The 23,400-nt window shown below is 44.8% G+C and overlaps 1 protein-coding gene across 2 annotated transcripts in view; it reads left to right on the forward strand.

Moving 5' to 3' along the window:
- Window positions 1–23,400, forward strand: part of eml3 (EMAP like 3) — a 125,482-nt gene that overhangs the window by 59,660 nt on the left and 42,422 nt on the right. For both annotated transcript variants that reach the window (XM_063186355.1, XM_063186353.1), the window contains 5 exons: window positions 6,885–6,920; window positions 8,077–8,197; window positions 9,389–9,538; window positions 12,598–12,667; window positions 19,002–19,112. In XM_063186355.1, coding sequence (XP_063042425.1) covers window positions 6,885–6,920; window positions 8,077–8,197; window positions 9,389–9,538; window positions 12,598–12,667; window positions 19,002–19,112 — 488 coding nt within the window. The remainder of the gene's footprint in view (window positions 1–6,884; window positions 6,921–8,076; window positions 8,198–9,388; window positions 9,539–12,597; window positions 12,668–19,001; window positions 19,113–23,400) is intronic.

Below are 23,400 nucleotides of genomic sequence, written 5' to 3' on the forward strand. Positions count from 1 at the left end.
TGTGTGTGTGTGTGTGTGTGTGTGTGTGTGTGTGTGTGTGTGTGTGTGTGTGTGTGTGTGTGTGTGTGTGTGTCTTTGTGTGTGTGTGTGTTTGTGTGAGTGTGTGTGTGTGTGTGTGTGTGTGTGTGTGTGTGTGTGTGTGTGTGTGTGTGTGTGTGTGTGTGTGTGTGTGTGTGTGTGCGCGCGCGCAAGTACTGATCTACTGTATGTGTGTCTGCATTAAGCGTAAGTAAACAAGTTGTGACTGAGGCATTGGAAGGGCCATGGGAAATACCCATCATCATCAGCACAGGATGAAGCAACTTGACTGGACATCACTGAACACGTGGCTAGCTTTAGCCAATGTTAAAGGAAGAGTATGTTTAGTTGTTCATTTTCAAAATGTGTACTTCCCATTCACTTTTTCCATTCCCATTTGACCTTTTATTCAGGACGTAACAAACTCAATTTTACTGGTCTGATCAAAGAAGAGTATGTTTTGCGACCAAAGATGTTTATTCTGGTAATTCAAAATGGCAGCCATGCATGGAGAAGATACACCTTTTCATGAGCAATGTAATTGTTCATTTCCAAGTTAACTTCCATGCATACGTGCGTAACTTCCAAGTCATAATGAATACATAATGAACATGTGTTACCGTGCAGCGTTAATCCTGATAAACTACTAAAAAATGACGGCGTACCTTTAATTTAACTGAGGTGGATGGGACACTTCATAGGTGGGACCCATGAATCCCCTTGGCTTGGCTGCTTGACTACCAGACATTTCCTGCCTCTACTGCTCAGAGGAATCCCAGTCAGTGTTGCCAGATTGGGCGGTTATCCTTCCAATTGGGCTACTTGGGATGGCCGTCTGCGGGTAAAAACAGGGAAAATTGGCCATTAGGCGTTTTTCTCTGCAGTTTTGTGCCCATAGAAATCAATGCAATTTGTTGAAATTGGGCGGAATCAGGCACATTTTGGCGTTTTTTGAGAAACTTTTGGGCGGAATTTAATCAGACACATCTGGCTACACTGATCTCTGTCTGCAGCATGCTCAGCTTACAGTACTGTATTCATGACACGTGGATAGTCCAGCTGACAAGACATTACAGTGCATACAGCCGCAAAAATATTTTTTAGTCACACTAAATTTGAAAAAAAGGGTCACAGTGGATTTTCAGGTGATTAATAGTGTGTGTGTGTGTGTGTGTGTGTGTGTGTGTGTGTGTGTGTGTGTGTGTGTGTGTGTGTGTGTGTGTGTGTGTGTGTGTGTGTGTGTGTGTGTGTGTGTGTGTGTGTGTGTGTGTGTGTGTGTGTGTGTGTTTGTGTTTGTGGACCATAGGGTGGAGAGAAAAAGGAGGCTGAGGCTGAGTTAGATTGTCAAGAATCTGTGAATTTAGTAAAGACTCCACAGCGCAGATCCCTACTGTATCTGTTGTTTCATCTAGGGTGGTAGCATTCAATAGTGCTTTTCAGAGTTGAAATCATATGAATGGACCGTTTGAAAAGGCTTCCACCACCCACAGAGTTATCTTTCCATGAGAGGAGAAGACACACCTTACGATACATCTGTCAGATAAAACCGGGACGACTTCCAAGTAGTGTCGTACTGTACCATAGTGTGTGGAACCGATGCCAATGTGGATTACGTGGGATTACAACTTCTCCGGACCATGTAGTGTAGGCTTACACAATAACAAACAAGTCTTGTCAATCATGTCTTTCTTCAAAGTATGAGTAAGAGTGTCCGAGATCCAGCTCACCTCACCCCACTACTGAAAAGAAGAAGGATGAATAGGATTCCTCTTCATGACAAGAAACAAATAATGGACATGATAGTCTTAAAAGTCTGTGAGTCTTAAATTCATTGTCTTTTTGTTTGTACCTGCATTTCACTATGAATGTGATGCCAGCTACCCTGATTATCCAGTGAAAACCTCACGGTTCTCCAAAGTGAAAGATTGACATGTTTCTACTGCTGGTGATTTTTTTGTTTGTAGCCATCGTGTCCTTTTCTCACAGTTGTGATAGGTCAGTTGAAGACGTGTAATTGCTCAGACGTGTTTTTGTGGCCTTTTGTTGCCTTTCCTATGATGGGATAGTGAAGATGTGACAGAAAAGTCACAAGCAGTACGGGTAGGGAATAACACCTCAAGCACCCTGACCCTGAGCACGGGGGCTCCGCAAGGTTGTGTTCTCAGCCCCCTGCTGTTCACGCTGCTGACACATGACTGCACAACGACCCACAGCACTAACCATCTAGTGAAGTTTGCGGATGATACAACACTGGTGGGCCTCATCACTAAGGGCGATGAGACCCACTACAGAGAAGAAGTAGACCTGCTGGCCAGATGGTGCAAAGACAACAACCTCCTGCTGAATGTCAACAAGACCAAGGAGATTGTTGTCAACTTTCAGAGGGTCCAAAAACAACTGCCACCACTGACCATCGACGGTGATGCTGTGGAGAGAGTGAGCAGCACCAAGTTCCTTGGAGTGCACATCAGCGACGACCTCTCTTGGACCACCAACACTACATCACTGGCGAAGAAGGCCCATCAGCGTCTCTACTTCTTGCGCAAACTAAAGAAGGCAAGTGCTACACCCTCCATCATGACAACATTCTACAGAGGAACCATAGAGAGCGTCGTGTCCAGCTGCATCACAGTGTGGGGAGGAAGCTGCACGGAGAAAAACAGGAAGACACTCCAGCGTGTTGTGAACACAGCGAAGAAGATCATTGGAGTACCACTCCCCTCCCTGCAGGACATTTACACCGCACGCCTCACCCGAAAAGCACTGATGATCATCAAAGACACAAGCCACCCTGCACACAAACTGTTGTACCTCTGGAAAGAGGTACAGGCGCCTCCGTTCCCGTACCACCAGGCTTGCAAGCAGCACGATGCATCAAGCAATCAAGATACTGAACACTCAACCCACTCTCCCTTCACTGTCAGCCTCTAGCCAGCCAGGCCACTGACAACGCTCCCCCCCCTCATCCCCACCACCATATCTGCGACTGAACATTCCACCTGCACTACTACATCTGTGACTGAACTTTCAACCTGCACTAACTCAAAACATACACATGCACACACACACACACACACACACACACACACACACACACACACACACACACACACACACACACACACACACACACACACACACACACACACACACACACACACACACACACACACACACACAAGCACACTGCACTTTCTGCACTAAACCCAAACATACACACACTGACACACAACTCATACTCACACACATACACACACACACACACACACATACACAGGTACACACACACACAGACGCACACCGCACTTTCTACCTGCACTAAACACACACACACACACACACACACACACACACACACACACACACACACACACACACACACACACACACACACACACACACACACACACACACACACACACACACACACACACACACACACAAAACACATACAAACACACACACACACACACATACTGCTGCTGGTGTATTTAATAAAAACCTTTTTTAATTATTTATTTCTTCAAATGCTACTATTACTATGTCAGAACGCTATAAAGGACTTTTAGAAAAAGAACAACAAAATACCTCCTCTTAATGTATGTTCTCTACAAGTCTTCTGTTGTCCAGTCTTGCACTTTAAATGTCTGTATGAGCAATGTCTACGTCCATACTGTCTATGTCCATGTATGAGTACTGTCTATGTCTATACTGTCTATGTCCTTAACTAGATTAGTCTATGTCTGCATGGGAGAGCAAGAAACGCAATTTCAAATTCTTTGTATGACCAGTGCATGTAAAGAAATTGACAATAAACTTGACTTGACTTGACTTGACTTGACTTGACTTGACTTGAAAGTGGTGGAGAGAGACATATGGGGTACTGGTCAATGGGATATGGTATGGAAATAAAAGGGTCATGGCAACCATATGATAGAAACTTGGAACCTTAAGTCCTACAGATTCTGAAATAAATACCTTGTGAATAGTCTTCCTTATCAACCATCTCTAGGTAAGAGTTCATCCTTCTGGGTAAACTCACGTGTACAGTGGCCTAAAGGGCTCATTTTTGTGTCACATATCTCTCACATCATTAGCCTTGATGGGATTCGAAGCAAATCTTATAAAAGTATACACACACACACACACACACACACACACACACACACACACACACACACACACACACACACACACACACACACACACACACACACACACACACACACACACACACACACACACACACACACACACAGGTCGTCAGAAGAGAAGAGAAGATTCCAGAAGGATTTACTGTCAGGCGTATGGGAACAGTATGCACACTGCCACGGAATCCTAGACAGAGCCCCGATGATAGAAATCCCCATCTCTCTTCATCCACCTGGCAGAAAAACCAGGGGTTTCCTCTCGTTTTGGAGATTTAAAGTGTTTGTTTTTGTCGAATAGCGTTTTGAAACGCACCTATCATTTGCCAACAAAAAAAAGAAAAGAAAAAGAGCTTCAGAAAAAGGAAAGGTTGATGCGTGTCGGTGCACCGTAGGCTCTCACATGGACCTTGTCTGTTGCTGCCTGTTAAGTGTCTCTGGTCTACATACGGTACTTATTTACGGCCCCTGGTTTCATTGCACTTTGTGCATGGATAAATGTCCCTCACAGCCTCCACAAATATGCCTTCTACCTCTGAAACCCTCAGCCTCTTACATACATAAATACAAGCACACACACACGCGCGCACATACACAGACACGCACGCACACACAACACATTAACATGCACAATTTAGCACACATTTAGCAACCCCCCCCCTGCCGCCTTCTACCTCTGAAACTCTGTCTCTGTCTCTGTCTCTGTCTCTGTCTCTGTCTGTCTCTGTCTCTGTCTCTGTCTGTCTCTGTCTCTCTCTCTCTCTCTCTCTCTCTCTCTCTCTCTCTCTCTCACACACACACACACACACACACACACACACACACACACACACACACACACACACACACACACACACACACACAAGGTCTAGCCAGAAGTAAGAGGGGATCCTCTTTCCTCATCCGTCGTTCTTGTGTCTGCATTTCAGCTGGATATACTGTATGGCTGTGTGGGTGTGCATGAGATTTGTGGATGTGGGTGGGTGTGGATGTGCATGGGATGTGTGGGTGTGGATGGGATGTGTGGAGATATTAGCCTTTTTGTTGCAATTACTACGTCAGACAAGTTCCGTTTTGAAGGAAAGCCGATTTTTAATGACTACTGGTTTCCATAGAGAACAGTGGCGTTCGTTTACTAAGTTTATGACTTTACTACCAAATGCTGCTTACTGTATACCTGCTATGAATGCATTGAATCAAAGGTGCCGTATAGATGTGAAAAGGGCCCATCCTCAATGTGCTATGTGGATCTGGGAGTGTTTGTTTTGAGTAGAGATGCACAGGATCCAAGATCCGTTTCCGGATCCGGCAGGATAATAGGGTTTTTCGGTCTTAAGCAGTGGATCCGGTATCCGGCAGTTACCTAAAAATCAGGATCTGGTGCATCTCTAGCCTAGGTTTTTCAGTCAATCTTTCACAACCCCAATTGCTGGATGGAGTGAAAGAACTTTGGAAGTGGCCAGTGCAGACAGTGTGGCAGTAAGCCAATGAGTCTAAAAATTAGTTTGAGCCAACGTAATAAAAAGGGCCCACGTGTGCGAGTAGGCTATGTGTTTCAACCCTTTCGTAGGATCCGGTATCCGGTTCCGGAGCCGGCAGGATCTTAAGCAGTGGATCCGGTATCCGGCAGGATCCTAAAAATCAGGATCCGGTGCATCTCTAGTTTTGAGAGCTGTGTGGTGGGGATCCTGTATATGGCTGTGTGGCTGTGTAAAGCTACGTGTACACCAAAAACGATCTACAGTACCCGAGAAGCGGAGGTTGCTGATGAAGTGTCGGCATGAATTAGCTTTATTTGTTTCGGATGTGACATTGACATGTTTGATTTAGCTAATCACAAATTCGCTTTGGTCACTTTATTCGCTGACCTTCCGTAGAGAAACGATGACTTCCGTCGCTCAAGTAGCGTAGGTCGCTCTTGGTGAACACATAGCTTTATGCTGCATTGGTCATTCCATTCCACCCCATAACTGTCTCATGTGTTGTACACCTATGTCATGTACAGCCGTGGCATAGTGATTAGGGAGGTGGTCTTAAGCTCAGAGGGTTGCCGCGGGTTCGAATCCCACCCGCACCTCTCCTTAAAGCCTCCATGCATGGCTGAAGTGCCCTTGAGCATGGCACCTAATCCCACACTGCTCTAGGGACTGTAACCAATACCCTGGAAATACTAGCAGTAAATAGCTTTGGATAAAAAGTGAACTAAGTGCAATGTAATGTACAGATACTGTAGGTTGACTGGTCTTAAATCTCAAATGCTCTCTATGTGTAGTATACACTACAGTATATAAAGATTTGACAAGTAAAGGCCCTGCCATGGCCAAACGGTAGGGCACTTGTCTACCATGCGGCTGACCCGGGTTCGATCCCCGGCCCGGGTCCTTTGCCTGCCTTTCCCCGTCTCTCTCTCCCCACTCGCTTCCTGTCACCACCTTCACTGTCCTATCATAAATAAAGTAAAAAAAAGACAAAAAAAGAAAAACAAACAAGATTTGACAAGTAAATCCATTCTACTCCATGTGGGTGTATTGAATGGTGGCTGTGTGAGAATAGGATATATGGGTGACTGTGTGGGAGAACATCAGATTCCATCTCAGGCTTCCCCTCCTGGGCGCATGGAAGTACGCCTTAGTGTTGTGTGTGCGTGTGTGCGCGTGTGTGTGCTTGTGTATTTATGTATGTAAATCTTGTGTTGACCTCCTGTTTCTGTCCCCACAGGGTCCCAGGGCTCCAGCCGAGGCCGCACCACGCAAGGTAGGCCACATGTAGAGGTGTCTGTCCCAGGTCCACAAATCAAATAAAAAAACCCTGCCACAAATGTGATCCAACAAGCAACTCTGAATCAGCTGATTGTAATGACTATTCAAGACGGGTAGACCGGGGCAGTATTCCAATGACATAGTTAAGAGATAAACCTGGCAACCTTAGTTAACCTGCACGAGGTGTCTGGTAATACATAACCCACAGGCGTCATTTAGTTAAAGCTCCTCTATTTCATGATTTACCACTACCTTAAGGTTACTTAACCTAACCTGGATTACTACTTTGCCAGATATTTGGAATATTCCCCAGTTAGTCAGTGGTTTCCTGTTTTTGCCACCTCTCTGGCCAAACCAAATACCACCCCCCCCCCACACACACACAATTTCACACTCCCATGAAATGCTGATGACAATCAAACATCCCCATGTCCCATGACTGACTCACCATTGGCCCACATTACAAAAATTGGCCCAAATTAAACACTGAGTCATCGTTGGCCGTCATTAACTACTGATTCATGACTGCCGGCCATCTTAGGCCTATTTTGTTACACAAGATCACTATAACAGGCCCATAATGTTTACTGGCTCTGTCAGTCTTAATCTAAGGGGTCTGCATTTTTATGTGTGTGGATTTCGAGACAGACATTCAAAAGGACTATTCTAAATGCGAAAGTATATAGAATATTTGAAAATTGAGTCCCATCCCTAGTCTTGTGAAGTGAAAGTGAAATCCCACCTGGGAAACTCCAACTCCCATTGTCATTGTGACACAGCACTCCACAGCACACAAGTACACACTGCACACAACGAAATTGTATTCATACCTCACCCATGCAAGAGAGCAGCCCCCAATGGCGGGTCGGGAGTCGAACCGGCAACCTTTGGGCTACAAGTCTGACACCCTAACTGCCCTGTTACGTATATGGGCCCTGTTATATGGGCCTTGTATAGGTACTCTAGGTGTAATGTATGTATACTGTCTATGTCTAATTGTCTATGTCCGCACCTAGAGTCTAGAGTCTATGTCTGTCTGCATGGGAAAGTAAGAAACGTAATTCCAATTCTTTGTATGACCAGAGCATGTAAAGAAATTGACAATAAAACCGACTTGGCTTGACTTGTGTCTCCCCACCACCACATCACAGGCCAGTCGATTAAGATGTTCCTGCGTGGCCGACCCATCACCATGTACATCCCCTCCAACATCCAGAACTACGAGGACCTCAAGATGGACCTGCCCCCAGAGAAGCTGGAGCTAGACTGGGTGTATCCTCCTTAACGTTACTGGCCCACACAAATATACAGTACTAGTACATACGCAGACACACACGCACACACATTGACACACACACACACACACATGCATGCATGCATGTATGCGCATGCATGCATGTATGCGCATGCACACACATGCACACACGCGCGCGCACGCGCACACACACACACACACACACACACACACACACACACACACACACACACACACACACACACACACACACACACACACAAACACAAATTGTCATAATTACAGACAGTTAACTTAATTTTGTTAGTCGGTTAGCTTAATTATGCCTTTATTTGCTAAATAACACTAAATAGCAAGGAACGAATACTACGATTGGTAGGAATAGGACGCAGAAGCCTGTACACGACCCCTGAGAGATTTTTTAGATTCACGTATTGTAAATTGGATTAGACACAGTAGACATCAGTTACAGTCCCCTGGTAGTCTTCTAGAAGACCAAGTGTGGGATTTTTCCAGCAGTCACTGCTAAGGTTTCTGTTTCTCGGTAGTTCTCTTGAAATGTTAGCCTACGCAAAATAGCCCCTGTCATGCTCATACCCGATGGTGACTCACCTTCAGAGAAACAGCAATAGCTTTCTGTCTTGTTCCCTGAGAACTTGCTCAATCTCTCCCTTTGTCATCACCTCCCGGCGTCAGAGTTTGGGACAACAGGGAGGCAGTTTTGATAAGCCATCAGCGTAATTACAGTGTTTTTATGTAGTTACAGCAGTGAATTTCTCTTTTTTAGCTAAGTGCTAAATGAGGCTACTGTCTTACGAATGTGACCCTGGTTAAGTAAGAGACTGCCTCATATGTTATACCAACATTCACTAAGGACTAGGGCTGCATGATTATGGAAAAAATGATAATCATGATTATTTGGGTCAAAATTGAAATCATGATTATAGATCACAATTATTTGACAACAATAAACAATTAAGTTTTGTGCAGATTGTTATTTAAAATCACAAAACATTTTTATTTGTTGTATTAATTTTGAGTTATTGTAAAGCCCTACTAAGGACAATAAGAATAATTGTAAGAAAATTGTAATCAGAGCTCTTCATGCCAAATCCTCTAAGAGAGCTGCGGTTGGGATCGCCAGGCTATGATCCAACACCCTAAGCTGGACCTCTTCGACCTTTGACCTTGACCTTGACCTCTTGTAGCTATGGTTACCGGGGTCGTGACTGCCGGGCGAACCTGTACCTGTTGCCGTCGGGGGAGGCCGTCTACTTCATCGCCTGCGTAGTCGTGCTGTACCACCTCAGCCAGCGCACCCAGCGCCACTACCGCAAACACACAGACTGCGTACGCTGGTGAGGAACATTATATTTCATTACATTACATTACATTACAGTTAGTCAGCTAGTGAATACAGAGGCACAGCCACAAACATACCGACTGTGTACGCTGGTGAGGAACATTATATTACATTACGTTACAGTAATAGACACTTTTAGCCAAAGGCACTCATACAAGAGGACATAAACAAGTTAACCAAGGAGAGGTTGTCTACTTCATCGCAGGGGAAGAGTACAGGACATAGTGAAGCACTTACCACAAGAACATCGATTGTAGTTGATGTTGATGACGGTAGGACTGCAGTAACAGAACTATAAAACTGGATATAGAATTCATATGACACATGTCAGTACATATTGTTTTCTCTGATATGCATCTATTGTACGTACATCTTATGTTATTATTAGGCAAATGTGCAGATACGTTACACAGAGTATTACAGTCTTACTACATTATATTTAGAGCTGCATATTCTGAGTCGTTATAGATATCACAAGATCAGAGGCTGTAGACTAGTGTGCAGGGAAAAGTCCCTGGCTGTCTGTTGGCTGGGTTTGCAATACAAGTTCCTGGGAATCGATTTTTAAAGATGTCAAGCTGAACCCCATGCAGCGTTGCCAGATGTGCCTGATGAGTTCCAGCTCACTAAATGCTCGCCACCCAGAGGCATCAAATATCACCCAATCTGAACTGAATTCTATTGATTTCCATGGTCACACATCTACAGGAAAACATGTCCAATACGTACAGAGCGTCCTCCTAAACAGCCCAATTGGGCAGGAAATCTGGCAACCCTGAACCCATGCTGACAGATTAGTCAGAGTTTTCGTCTGTCCTGCTGAGCTGCCTTTGAGAAACCGAACTGAATTGAACTGACCTGAACTGAACTGGAAAGGGAATTAAAAACCCATGCATAGATCTTGGGCTGTTCGTCATCACTGGAGCCATGCAAATGTCCCAGTAATGGCGCTTAAGCCCTTTTGGGAAAAGGTGCTCTCTGCCTATTAAAACCTAAATATCTCAGCCTCCGAAGCACATAAAATCATGAAATAAGTAGCATTTAAAAGCTAGGACCCTCATTTTGCATTAGAATGTGTTCATTCAGCTCTAACATACCCACATTGTTAATAAAAAAAATCTCAAATCTCAAGAGCCTGCATGCAGCGCATATGTCACTCCAGGACAGAATGGGTTAAGCGATGGGTGAGAGTGTGGTGGCTCAGTCGGCTATGGCGCTGTATCATAAATCCGGGTTTGAACCCGACCCAAGGTCATTTCCTAGCCCTTCACCATCTCTCCACTCATTCCCCGTCACTCTCCCTCACATTCCTGTCTGAAGGATAAAGGGGTAAAAACTCAGAAAATATCTCTTAAGAAGTTAAGCAATGGGTTATAACTGTGGGTGGAATTTCTGGCTTGTGAGGGACAACAGACATATTCTGAGGTTGTTGTTTTCCTGTCAGTCTTCACTCTTTAGTCTTCACTGTGGGTTTAGTTATTGCTTTCTGGTTTAGGCCTCAAATTGCTCATATAGAAAAAAAACTAACCAAAACAGACATTTACGGTAGTGCAATTTTCCTGCTAAATTGCAGCGGTTACAGCTTGATTCCTCAATCGTCCTTCAGGGATTTCAAAAGGAAATATTTATTATTTCTATTTTACAGTTTGTATTCTTACATGATTTGCTTTGTTGTCTTTAGTGCTGTGCTGTGGCTGTTCTTGATCACGGCACAACCAATTGCTGTCTGTGGACAGGAAAATGTTCAGTCGAGTTGAGTGGAGTTGATTTGAGTTGAAACGGCGGAATCGGCCAATCACAAGACAATGATAGTCAAAATAATAAATAGTAAATAGTAATAATTAAAAAAAACCTCAAGCACAATTGCAGTGCTATATCATATTATTTCTTTTTTGATGTTTTTTGGGCTATTGCACCTTTATTTTTGTGAGGAAGGAGACAGGAAGTGAGTGGGAGAGAGAGAGATGGGGGAGGTTTGGGAAACAACCCAGGCCTGAATCGAACCCGGGTCACCGGTGTAGTTCTAGCCACGGCAGGGCCCAATTATGTATTCTTACCCTGCCATGAAGATGTCCGTCTGGTCAACGTGGCAGCTTGTGGTTTGGAAAGCACAGTCTGGCCTTGCCTAGGCCTTCCATTGACCAATTAAGGCATTTCCCCCTCTGACCTGGACATCCACATGCACTCCCACAGGCCGCCCTAATGGCTGCTGGTGTCCAAAAGTGACATGCAAATTTTTCTCGCTTGTGGTAATTTCCCTTTTTTTTAAAAAGTCTTTAAAAGTGCTCACAGTCACACAAAAAATACTTGTTACGAAACACTGGCTTGGCATTTTACTATCGTAGAATAGAGAGTCCAGGCCCATTCCTCACTTGTGAGTCACACCAAACAAGCACGCACGCGGGCGCACACACACACACACACACACACACACACACACACACACACACACACACACACACACACACACACACACACACACACACACACACACACACACACACACACTTGGAAAAGAGAGAGAGAGTGTGAATTTTTTCAGTCTTGGGCCCATTTCAAAATGGCCGAACTCCCTTTGTGCTCTTTCCTTGTGTCTGACACACAGCGGTTGTGTTTTCTTGGCATACTCACGGCTCTCCATCACGCTGTGTTTTTCTGGCTTGTCTGCAGCCTGTCAAAACAGGCAGAAAGGAACTGGACCACTTTTGAATGGAGTCGATTTTTTATTTGGAAAAGAAAGTAAAGAAATTGTAACTGTGCTGCACCAATGGCTAACACGTAACACTTAAATGTAGAGTGAAAGCACAGCACACACAGCAAGAAGCACACAAAAGCAACCCATCTCAAAATCAGACTATATTTGCCATATTAAAAATCTCTGTCCCATTCGCTTCCTGTCACCATCTTCAACTTTCCTGTCAACATAAAGGCATAAAAGCCCCGCCAAAAAATGTATTTAAAAAAAGAGTAGTAGAGTAACATGGAGTACAGTAACATTTATTAATAGCAGAGGAAATTTCACGATAATTGTTTTGTGTGATATTCCCATTGCAGTCTCGCCATCCACCCGGATAAGATTCGTGTGGCGTCTGGGCAGACAGCAGGCGTGGACAAAGACGGCAAGGTGAGTTACTGTATGCACACAACACAGAGCAGTACTGCCACACACACACACACACACACACACACACACACACACACACACACACACACACACACACACACACACACACACACACACACACACACACACACACACACACACACACACACACACACACACACACACACACACACACACACAAATCTCACCAGTGTCTTTCAGATCGGAACTATTTTCCAGGGCACACACGTCAATGAAAGTTGCACTTGCACTTGTACTGGCCCAACGTTTTTTTGCCTATAGCATCACACAATGCTACTTTTCTCTAGCCAAGTCACGCCCTCCTAGTGAAGCAACACCCTTCAGCGTTGCTTCTAGTCAGGCCAAGAGCAATACAAATATCGTTCCTGAGCTCCGGAAAAATCAGGACCTCCCCCCACTTTGTCGGGAAGAAAACAAGCAGTAGCATACCAGGGGAGGCGGCTCAACCAGGCGGTTTGGTAAATGTTAATTGTTATGCTCTTGGTCAGACCAAGTCTCAAAGAGATTTGAAAGTCGATGATAATCAGGCTAACTTTGCCTAGCTCTTTTCCATCTCTCGCATATTACGTTCCTGTTGCTCTCTTCTAACCTATCCAAATAAAGGGAAACAATCCCTAAAATACTTGAAAAAAAATCAAATGGAAAGGACAAAGTGCACAAACAACACTGCCCAACCTCAACAAAATGAAAGATGCACAATGAAAATTAAAGACACACTATGGTAGGTATTTGGGTTCGTTTGCTAATGTCGTTCGCTTCTGTCCTCGTTTGTATGTCGCTTTGGATACAAACGTACAAAGTGTAGCGTAATAATTATGTATCTTTGATTTGATTTTGTTGAAGCTGGTATGTGTTGTTTGTACATGTTGTCCTGCCCTTTGCAAGATACACAATGGTACTGTAGATATTTGGCTTTGTATACCCTGTTGTTACTCCATCAGTATCTGTTTGACTTGTAAACACGAGCTAACCTCTAATGACGTACCCACAAGAGTTTCTGGTCAGTATGGTCGCTATTGATGTACGCCATAATAGAAAACGTGTGTGTGTGTGTGTGTGTGTGTGTGTGTGTGTGTGTGTGTGTGTGTGTGTGTGTGTGTGTGTGTGTGTGTGTGTGTGTGTCTGTGTGTGTGTGTGTGTGTGTGTGTGTGTGTGTGTGTGTGTGTGTGTGTGTGTGTGTGTGTGTGTGTGTGTGTGTGTGTGTGTGTGTGTGTGTGTGTGTGTGTGTGTGTGTGTGTGTGTTTCCGTATTGATGTTCACCACAGTGCAAAAGTGTGTGTGTGTGTGTGTGTGTGTGTGTGTGTGTGTGTGTGTGTGTGTGTGTGTGTCTGTGTGTGTGTCTGTGTGTGTTTCCGTATTGATGTTCACCAGTGCAAAACGTGTGTGTGTGTGTGTGTGTGTGTGTGTGTGTGTGTGTGTGTGTGTGTGTGTGTGTGTGTGTGTGTGTGTGTGTGTGTGTGTGTGTGTGTGTGTGTGTGTGTGTGTGTGTGTGTGTGTTGCAATTGATGTTTGCCACAATACAAAATGACTAAATGGCTTCTGTCCACTGGACTGGCCCGCCCCCAAAAACCCCATTCGGCGGTTTGTTGTGTTTTGTTTGCTTCTGTCCAATCAGCATGGTGTTTCTCAAACTTTTTCCGTTGGGACTCCCTTGTGCACAAAACCGTATTTTCGCAACCCCCCACCTTCCCATGTTCCAAACGCAAACCTTTCTTTGTCCTTTAATATTGCTCTTTTAATTTGAAATCCACAGGACAAGTAAATATATTTATTAACCATACGAGTGACTACTGCTTCTAACCAATTTATGGAATGGTTATATTACAGACACGCATATGTTCAAGTTCTTATGCATGCAGTCCCTTCCCTCCGTGATCCCCCTCTGCAATAACTCCATGTCCCTCCTAACGTTAGGGACACATACACGCTAATTCGGCCAAGCGAAGCGAACTTCGCCATTCATTCCTATGAGGGAGGCAAAGGCAAGCGAACAGGAGCGTAGCGAAATTGTTTAATATCATGCAAATTACGTGCAAATTTTTCTGTCAATCAAATCAACAACACAAATGTTTCATTCGATTTGATTCGCCCCGGCGACCTGATGACGGTTGAGCTGTCAGAATGGAACACTGAATTTCGCCTCTCTTCGCTTCGCTAGTTTCGCCTGCATGTGTCCCTAGCACAAGGGTCCCGGCCCCCAGTTTGGGAACCACTGGTCTAATGACCTGTCTCCTGGATTGGCCCGCCCCCCAAAACCTCATTCGGCGGTTTGTTTTGTTGTGTTTTGTTTCTGTCCAATCAGCACGGGAGTTAGTCCAAGTGCATTTGGGCCACTTCCTCTTTCTCAGAACCACTAAAATGCACCACTGACCCGTTACACTGAACCGGGGATTCCACTGCAGTCAGGGAGTGAGTGTGTGTGTGTGTGTGTGTGTGTGTGTGTGTGTGTGTGTGTGTGTGTGTGTGTGTGTGTGTGTGTGTGTTTGTGTGTTTGTGTGTGTGTCAGTGTGTGTTTTTTGTGTATATTATTTGGACTTGAGTGTATATGCATATATGTCGAGTCGGTTTTTGTGTGTGTGCATATGTGTCAGTTTGAGTGAATGTGTGTGTATGTGTGTGTGCCTGTGTTTTAGCGGTTGGTTGTATGTGTGTATGAGAGAGCATGTACACGTTTATGTCAAAGACTGTTTTGTGTGCATATGTGTTCGTTGGAGTGTGTGTGTGTGTGTTTGCATGTGTGTGTTAGGGAGGGGGGTAATTGTTGCCAGGCATTTGGCATGTTGATGAAAGGAAGGGCCTGCAGACAGGGGAAAGTTTCCACGCCACACAGCACACACAAACACACACACACACACACACACACACACACACACACACACACACACACACACACACACACACACACACACACACACACACACACACACACACACACACACACACACACACACACACACACACACACACACACACACACACACACAGAGCACAGCAGCTCTACTTCCTCTCCCTGTACTGTAGCCTGCGAGCTGAGCTCTGACTTACCACCCATACTGTACAGGCTGAGACTGCATACACATGTACACACGCACACACACTCTCACACACACACACACACACACAGGAACGCACACGCGCGCACACACACACACACACACACACACACACACACACACACACACACACACACACACACACACACACACACAAACACTCACGTGCACACACAGTCACACAAACAAACACAAACTCAAAGGCTACAGCCACGCACACACACACACACACACACACACACACACACACACACACACACACACACACACACACACACACACACACACACACTCACGTGCACACACACACACACACACACACACACACACACACACACACACACACACACACACACACACACACACACACACACACACACACACACACACACACACACACACACACACACAAACACTCACATGCACACACAGTCACACAAACGCACACAAACTCAAAGGCTACAGCCACGCACACACACACACACACACACACACACACACACACACACACACACACACACACACACACACACACACACACACACACACACACACACGCACACACACACACACACACACACACTCTTTGCAGCCAGGGCATGGCGTGCCACTGCAGCACCACACTGGCCAACAATGACATGAACAACATCAGAAACAAAAACTTACAAAACTTACATGCCAACACATACACATGGACTTACAGTTCCATACACATTGACTTACTGTACATTTACATGCACATACACACAGCTATACATGCTAGCCAGCACACACACACACACACACACACACACACACACACACACACACACACACACACACACACACACACACACACACACACACACACACACACACACACACACCACACACACACACACACACACACACACACACACACACACACACACACACACACACACACACACACACACACACACACACACACACACACACACACACACACACACACACACACACACACACACACACACACACGCACACACACACACGCGCACAAGACCACACACACACACACACACACAGATGCACAGACGCACACGCACACACACACACACACACAGACGCACACAAACACACACACACACACACACACACACACACACACACACACACACACACACACACACACACACACACACACACACACACACACACACACACACACACACAAACACACACTACACTGTTGCATAATCTTCCAGGTTAGCGAGAAATTGGCTTGGGCAAGAGTGTTGTCACGGTACATAGACAGCTCATCCTGTATCGTTGGCTTCTTTTTTATTGCACGGTGAGCCAACACATGCCAGACAGATGTTTGCACAAACATGACCAGCAGACACACATACACACACACACACACACACAGACACACACACACACACACACACACACACACACACACACACACACACACACACACACACACACACACACACACACACACACACACACACACACACACACACACACACACACACACACAGATGCTAACACACACACATGTTTGCACTAACATGGCCAGTAGACAGTGGTAAGTGTTGACAGCGCTACCTGTGGCATCACTCGAGAAGTTGCACACACACAAACGCACACAAACACACACACACACACACACACACACACACACACACACACACATACACACTCCAACACAACTAACTGGTCATCACTTTTTAATCTGATCGCAGGCCTCATCAAGCGTTTCAGATGTTTTTTTTTTGCGCCCAAGACTATGCAGGATGGGAACTTCTGCATCTAGATGTGCAAAAGCCCATCTCCTATGCCAACATTGCATTGGGCATCCCTGTGGGCCGGAGAGGCATGGGAGGGAAGTGGCGTTGGACAAGTGAAACTACTTCTGGCATTCTCGTTTCCCCTTTTCAAAGAAGATTCGGATGAGAAAATACCATCTCCAGGAAAACCCCCCTGCTGAAAGTTTCCCCGTCTAAATGCCACGCTTAAAATAGACAAATTGAGGATGGCACATGCACAATATCCTAACGCAGCACAGTTAAATGAAAATAACATAAACGAACCTAGAATCCCAACTGTAAATCGATGATTACTCTTACAATTTGTTTGCTCACAATGTTTTGGTTGTTCAGACCTTCTTCAGCTGAGATTGAATCTGAGATTAAAATGAGATTGAAGCTTTTTAAAGCGTTTTGAGCAATAAAATTGCCAGAGTAAATGACAGTGAGGGGTAATTTACGTACTACTTATTTACGTATTTACTTACTATTAGTTACATCCATTCAAACTGAGGTGTGCAAAAGTGTCCTATGCCGAATTGTTACAGACAGTACAGAGACAAAGTGGCTCAAGTTGTTTATATAGTGAATTTCAAGTTCAACATGTCCAAGCAACTGGGTGAATCTGTGCATGTGTACGTGCGTACTGTTTGTCTGAAAGTATGCTTTGTTTGTAGCGAAGAGCAGGACTGTAGACAGCTTTAGGCTGGGCCCAGGACAAAGTCATCTGAAAGGGTCACGCCTCCCAATACAATGTAATGATGGTGGTCCAGTTCTGGGCCCCGTCTCTCCCTGGGCCCAAGACTACTGAATGAATGAAGCAAAGGACAGCACTCTTCAGATTTCTTCTTTGTTTATTCGCCCATGAACGTTTTGGGCAGAGATAGTTCTTCAGCGTGTAATGGCGGGTTTTTTGGTTTTTTTTGTGGGATTCAGCACCCAGTTAAGAACTGTTAAATCAGCCTATTTAGGCGATAGTGTGAGCGTGTCTTCTCAACTTTTGAAGTCCCAAGACAACTGAGCCATTTGTCTCCATCTTGTCGGCTTGTGTGGGACACTTTGTGATGTGTGATGTTCTGTCAACATGTTTTCAACATGTGATGCGGGCAGTTGTGTGTGTTAACACACATTTACATATACCGGGGCGTGTACATGTGTTTGTGCTTATGGACAAGCTACAATGTTCTCGCTTGAGTGAACCTTCTCGGAGCAACTGCCAAATGTGTGTGTTTGTGTGTATAGCCGAGTTTAAATTGTGGACACAAATAAACAAGTAAAGCGTTCGTGTTGTGTTTTTGTGTGTGTGTGTGTGTGTGTGTGTGTGTGTGTGTGTGTGTGTGTGTGTGTGTGTGTGTGTGTGTGTGTGTGTGTGTGTGTGTGTGTGTGTGTGTGTGTGTGTGTGTGTGTGTGTGTGTGTGTGTGTGTGTTTGCGTGTGTGCGTGCTTGCTTGTGTGTGTGTATTCGTGTGTGTGTGTGGTCCATCAGCCTCTGCAGCCGTTTGTGAACATCTGGGACTCGACGACGCTGACGACTCTGCAGACCATTGGCCTGGGCACCTTGGAGAGGGGAGTCAGCTCCGTCGCATTCTCACAGTCTGTAAGTCTGTCTGCCTGTCTGTCTGTCTGTCTGTCCGTCTGTCTCTTTCTCTCTCTCTCTCGTTCTATCTCTCTCTCGGCCTGGGCACCTTGGAGAGGGGAGTCAGCTCCGTCGCATTCTCACAATCTGTAAGTCTGTCTGTCTGTCTGTCTGTCTGTCTGTCTGTCTGTCTGTCTGTCTGTCTCTCTCTCTCTCTCTCTCTCTCTCTCTCTCTCTCTCTCTCTCTCTCTCTCTCTCTCTCTCCCTCCCTCCTTTGACACTCCCTCCTCTCCTCCTCCTTCCATCCTCCTCATCTTCCTCTTAATCACACCATACTCCTCTGTCTGGATAGCTATTCCATCTGTTTCCCTAACCCATTACCATCCCACACGTCTTTATTCCACTTTTTTCTTGGGTTTGTAGTAAGTTAACTGTACTATTGTACCATCTGCTTGTCGGCTTTTTTATTAGGTAACATAAAACAGAAATAAAAGTGAAATGCTAGGTTCATCTGTCACATACACAGACTCATACACATAGTGGACACACAAAGTCTCTGTCTCTGTCTGTCTGTCTATCTGTGTCTCTGTCTCTCTGTCTGTCTCTCTGTATCTGTCTGTCTCTCCATCTGTCTGTCTGTCTCTCCATATCTGTTAGTCTGTCTGTCTGTCTGTCTGTCTGTCTGTCTGTCTGTCTGTCTGTCTCTCTCTCTCTCTCTCTCTCTCTCTCTCTCTCTCTCTCTCTCTCTCTCTCTCTCTCCCTCTCTCTCTCTCTTTTCATCTCTCTTTCCTTCAGCCACTTCCTGCTCTTCAGATTTCATTTCATTTCCCAATAGATGATGTAGCTCTTAACCGCACTATGGGTTTGACGCAGGCGAGTGCTGCTTGCTCATAGCTTTAATCATGTGGTTTTGCACAGGTTTTAGGCTGAGGAAGTGACAGATGAAAAACTGATAGAGAGAGTGTGTGTCTGAGAGTATTTAGTTATTTAGTTATTATTAGTATAGCGTACACTGGATGCCCAGGAAAAAGCGTGGTGCAATATGAAGCATCACTTCCTCTATGCGCCCAACTCTCTCTCTCTCTCTCTCTCTCTCTCTCTCTCTCTCTCTCTCTCTCTCTCTCTCTCTCTCTCTCTCTCTCTCTCTCTCTCTCTCTCTCTCTCTCCACCCACCTTTCTAACCCACTTCTCGCTCTCTCACAGTCAGTGTCTCACTGAGTTTGAACCATCTGTTTTCCTTACTAATGTTTCTCTCTCTCTCTCTCTCTCTCTCTCTCTCTCTCTCTCTCTCTCTCTCTCTCTCTCTCTCTCTCTCTCTCTCTTCTCTCTCTCTCTCTCTCTCTCTCTCTCTCTCTCTCTCTCTCTCTCTCTCTCTCTCTCTCTCTCGCTCATCTCCATCACCCATCCTCATCACTTTCTTCTTCTTCCTTTTTGTTTGTTGTCTTGCCATTCCAGTACCATCTGTTTTTTTTCTAAATCCACTCATGTGAGAAAGTCTTTGCTCTGCCATCTTCTGTCTCCTTTTGACTGTTTGTCAAGTGTCCTCCTGTCTCTTTTCTTTTAATCCTCTTCTTATTCAGTCCTTTTACTCCAACACCTCCTGCGCTCTTTCACTCCACAAGTCATTCCCTCCATCTTTTGCTCACTCACTCGTTCACTTACTGACTCACTCCATTGTCTCTGTCTTTTTATTTTGTAGTCACATGCACACAACTCCATTAGACACTATGTCGGTCAGGCAGTCGGAAAACCTTTCACTTGTTTTGAGTGTTTGCATGCGGCTTAGGTCTGTTGACCTTCTCTCTAAGTCATCAACTTACTCGCACTCCGGTGTTGAGTCTCTCTCATTCATTCACCCACTCGTATGCTTTGCCTCTGACACACTTGCTTTCCCAGTTTTTTATATATTGAGGATGTCAGCTCAACTCCAGATTGTTTAAAAAATCGAGTTTGGATGTGAGCAACTGGATCAGCACATTTGTTATTCACCTCATTATCCACAGTTACAGTTGCTAATGCTTAATCATGAACAAGTGCTACAAGCCAGGGCTGCTAGATAGCTTAGATGAGTGCCAGACAAAAAATGCTCAAAACCTGCCTGTAAGCACTGAATCCCGCTCCATTTGAACTAAATTCTGTTCATGTCTATGGTCGCAGAAAAACCTGCCCAAATGCCCTTTTTTACCCCTTTTTACCCGCAGACAATTTTTTTCACCTTTTTTTTACTCCCAGAACAAATCGCCCAAACTGTTAACAGGCAACACTGCTATGGCAAGCCGTTTTAACATTTAATAGCTAGAATGGATATGTGTTGCAGATATCTGTAACTCGACTTCGCCTAGTCAAAATTAGCATTTCAGATATCCGCGACGACATTCCTCCTATCCATAACTGTCATTTTGGATATCCGTAAAGAATTCTGTATAGAGCAAATGACGTCACGTTTGCCATTCATTTCAATGGGTGATGTAATTTTGGACATCCGCAATTCTATTTTGGATATCCACAACATAGATTGCAGATATCTGCAACTGAATTGCAGATATCTTTAATTGCAATTCGAGATATCTGCAATTGAATTTTGCCTAGTCCAAATGTCAGTTCAAGATATCTTCAAATCCTTCTAATTCAAGATACCTATATCTTCCTTTTTGGATATCCTTAATTGAGTTTTGACTAGGCGAAATTCAATTGCAGATATCTGTAACTGGAATTACGACTAGTCAAATGACGTTTTAGATATCTCATACTGGAGTTATGGATAGTCGAAATGTAATCGTAGATATCCACTATCAAATTATAGATATCTGGAAATGATTTATTGATTCTAGAATAACAGTTTTGACTAGGCGAAATGACGTTACAGATATCTGTATGCAAATGACCCATGCACGCACCAACCCCCCTCCCCTTCCCCCACCCCTCACATTAGGCGGGAGCACACAGATGTTCAATTCTTTGAATATTTCTTTCGCAAATTTCAACAGAACGACGCTCTCGTTCCCCACAAATCCCTTGCACGAGGCTTCGTTCTATTTCGTGCCATTTTCTAGTTACCCTTTCAATAACTTCTAGAGGCATGGTGGCTGTCTTCTGCAGAAAATGTTTTTAAAAAATTGCCTACTTTTGCTTTGATTTTGGCGGGAATTGGATATTGCGTATTTAAAGATATCTAAAACAGAGCGACGTCTTACTACGTCAAGGAGGGTATTTTACACTACAGTGGAATCCGCTTATAGTGGTCACGGATATAGTAATCAACCGCTTATATAGATCAAAAAGCTTGGGACAGAATCATTTCTATACAAATACTGTTTAAATAATTCGTTTACAGTGATCAAAAATCCGCTTATAATGTTCATTTTTGTCATTTTATGAATGTAAACATGTGCAAAAAGTATTGAAAAACTCATAGCCATTTCATGTCTTACTCCCGCGATTCCTTTCCCGACGTCTGCTTCTGTATATGCCAGATAGGTTGTAAGGGTATTGCGCGAGACTCAACTCGCCACTTTTCCGGGTGGTAGCCTACTGTAGCCTACTCTAGGGGCGCCAACCGAGGAGTGCAAACTCCATACAGTGAATGGGCTGCGCTCTCCCGACAGCACCCCAGTGAACTGCAGGCATGGCTCGACTGAGTGGGGACGCAACCTGTTCACATAGAAACTCTCTGGTGATGAGGCTGTGTACACATGCTTCTGTCTCGCTAGCCAATGTAGCCTAACGAGTTAACACCGGGCAGCAAGCACGTGAATCATGTCTCTCTTATTCTGGGAATGAAAAACATAGGCTCTTCGAAACGCATGAAATTTTACCAAAAACGAGCCAACGAGATGTTTTGGCGAAGCTTGGCATTCCTCAGGCTACCTTGTGTTTAAACTGCAACAGCTGTACAGGCTGCGTCTCCCCACGAGTCCCTCCCACTCCCCCTCGCCCTTCTCATCTCTCCTATGCCAGCAAGCCCAGCGCGACTTTCCCAATTCCAACCAGTTCTTTGCGTGGCTTTTTTAAAACGGTGTCCAAAAAAAAACCACGTTGTAGGCTACTACTGTACAGCAGGCTATGCAGCAGTGTGTTATTTATCGGCGTGGCAATTTTAAGTGCGCAGTCTTGCGGCGTTTTGCATGCATAACCTGAATCACACTGTGCAGAAAACGTTTGTGGAATGGGAACTTTACAAACTTATTTGACATCATAAGAGATGACGACCTGTGCGTGGTCTATGCTTTGAAATGCATGTAAGCCTCGTCTTTCTCAGCGCTCATTTTTGCCAGACAGGTAGAGACAAAAAAAAGGGGTGAAATAATAC

The sequence above is a fragment of the Engraulis encrasicolus genome, chromosome 21 (assembly GCF_034702125.1).
Source record: "Engraulis encrasicolus isolate BLACKSEA-1 chromosome 21, IST_EnEncr_1.0, whole genome shotgun sequence".
Lineage (NCBI taxonomy): Eukaryota > Metazoa > Chordata > Actinopteri > Clupeiformes > Engraulidae > Engraulis > Engraulis encrasicolus.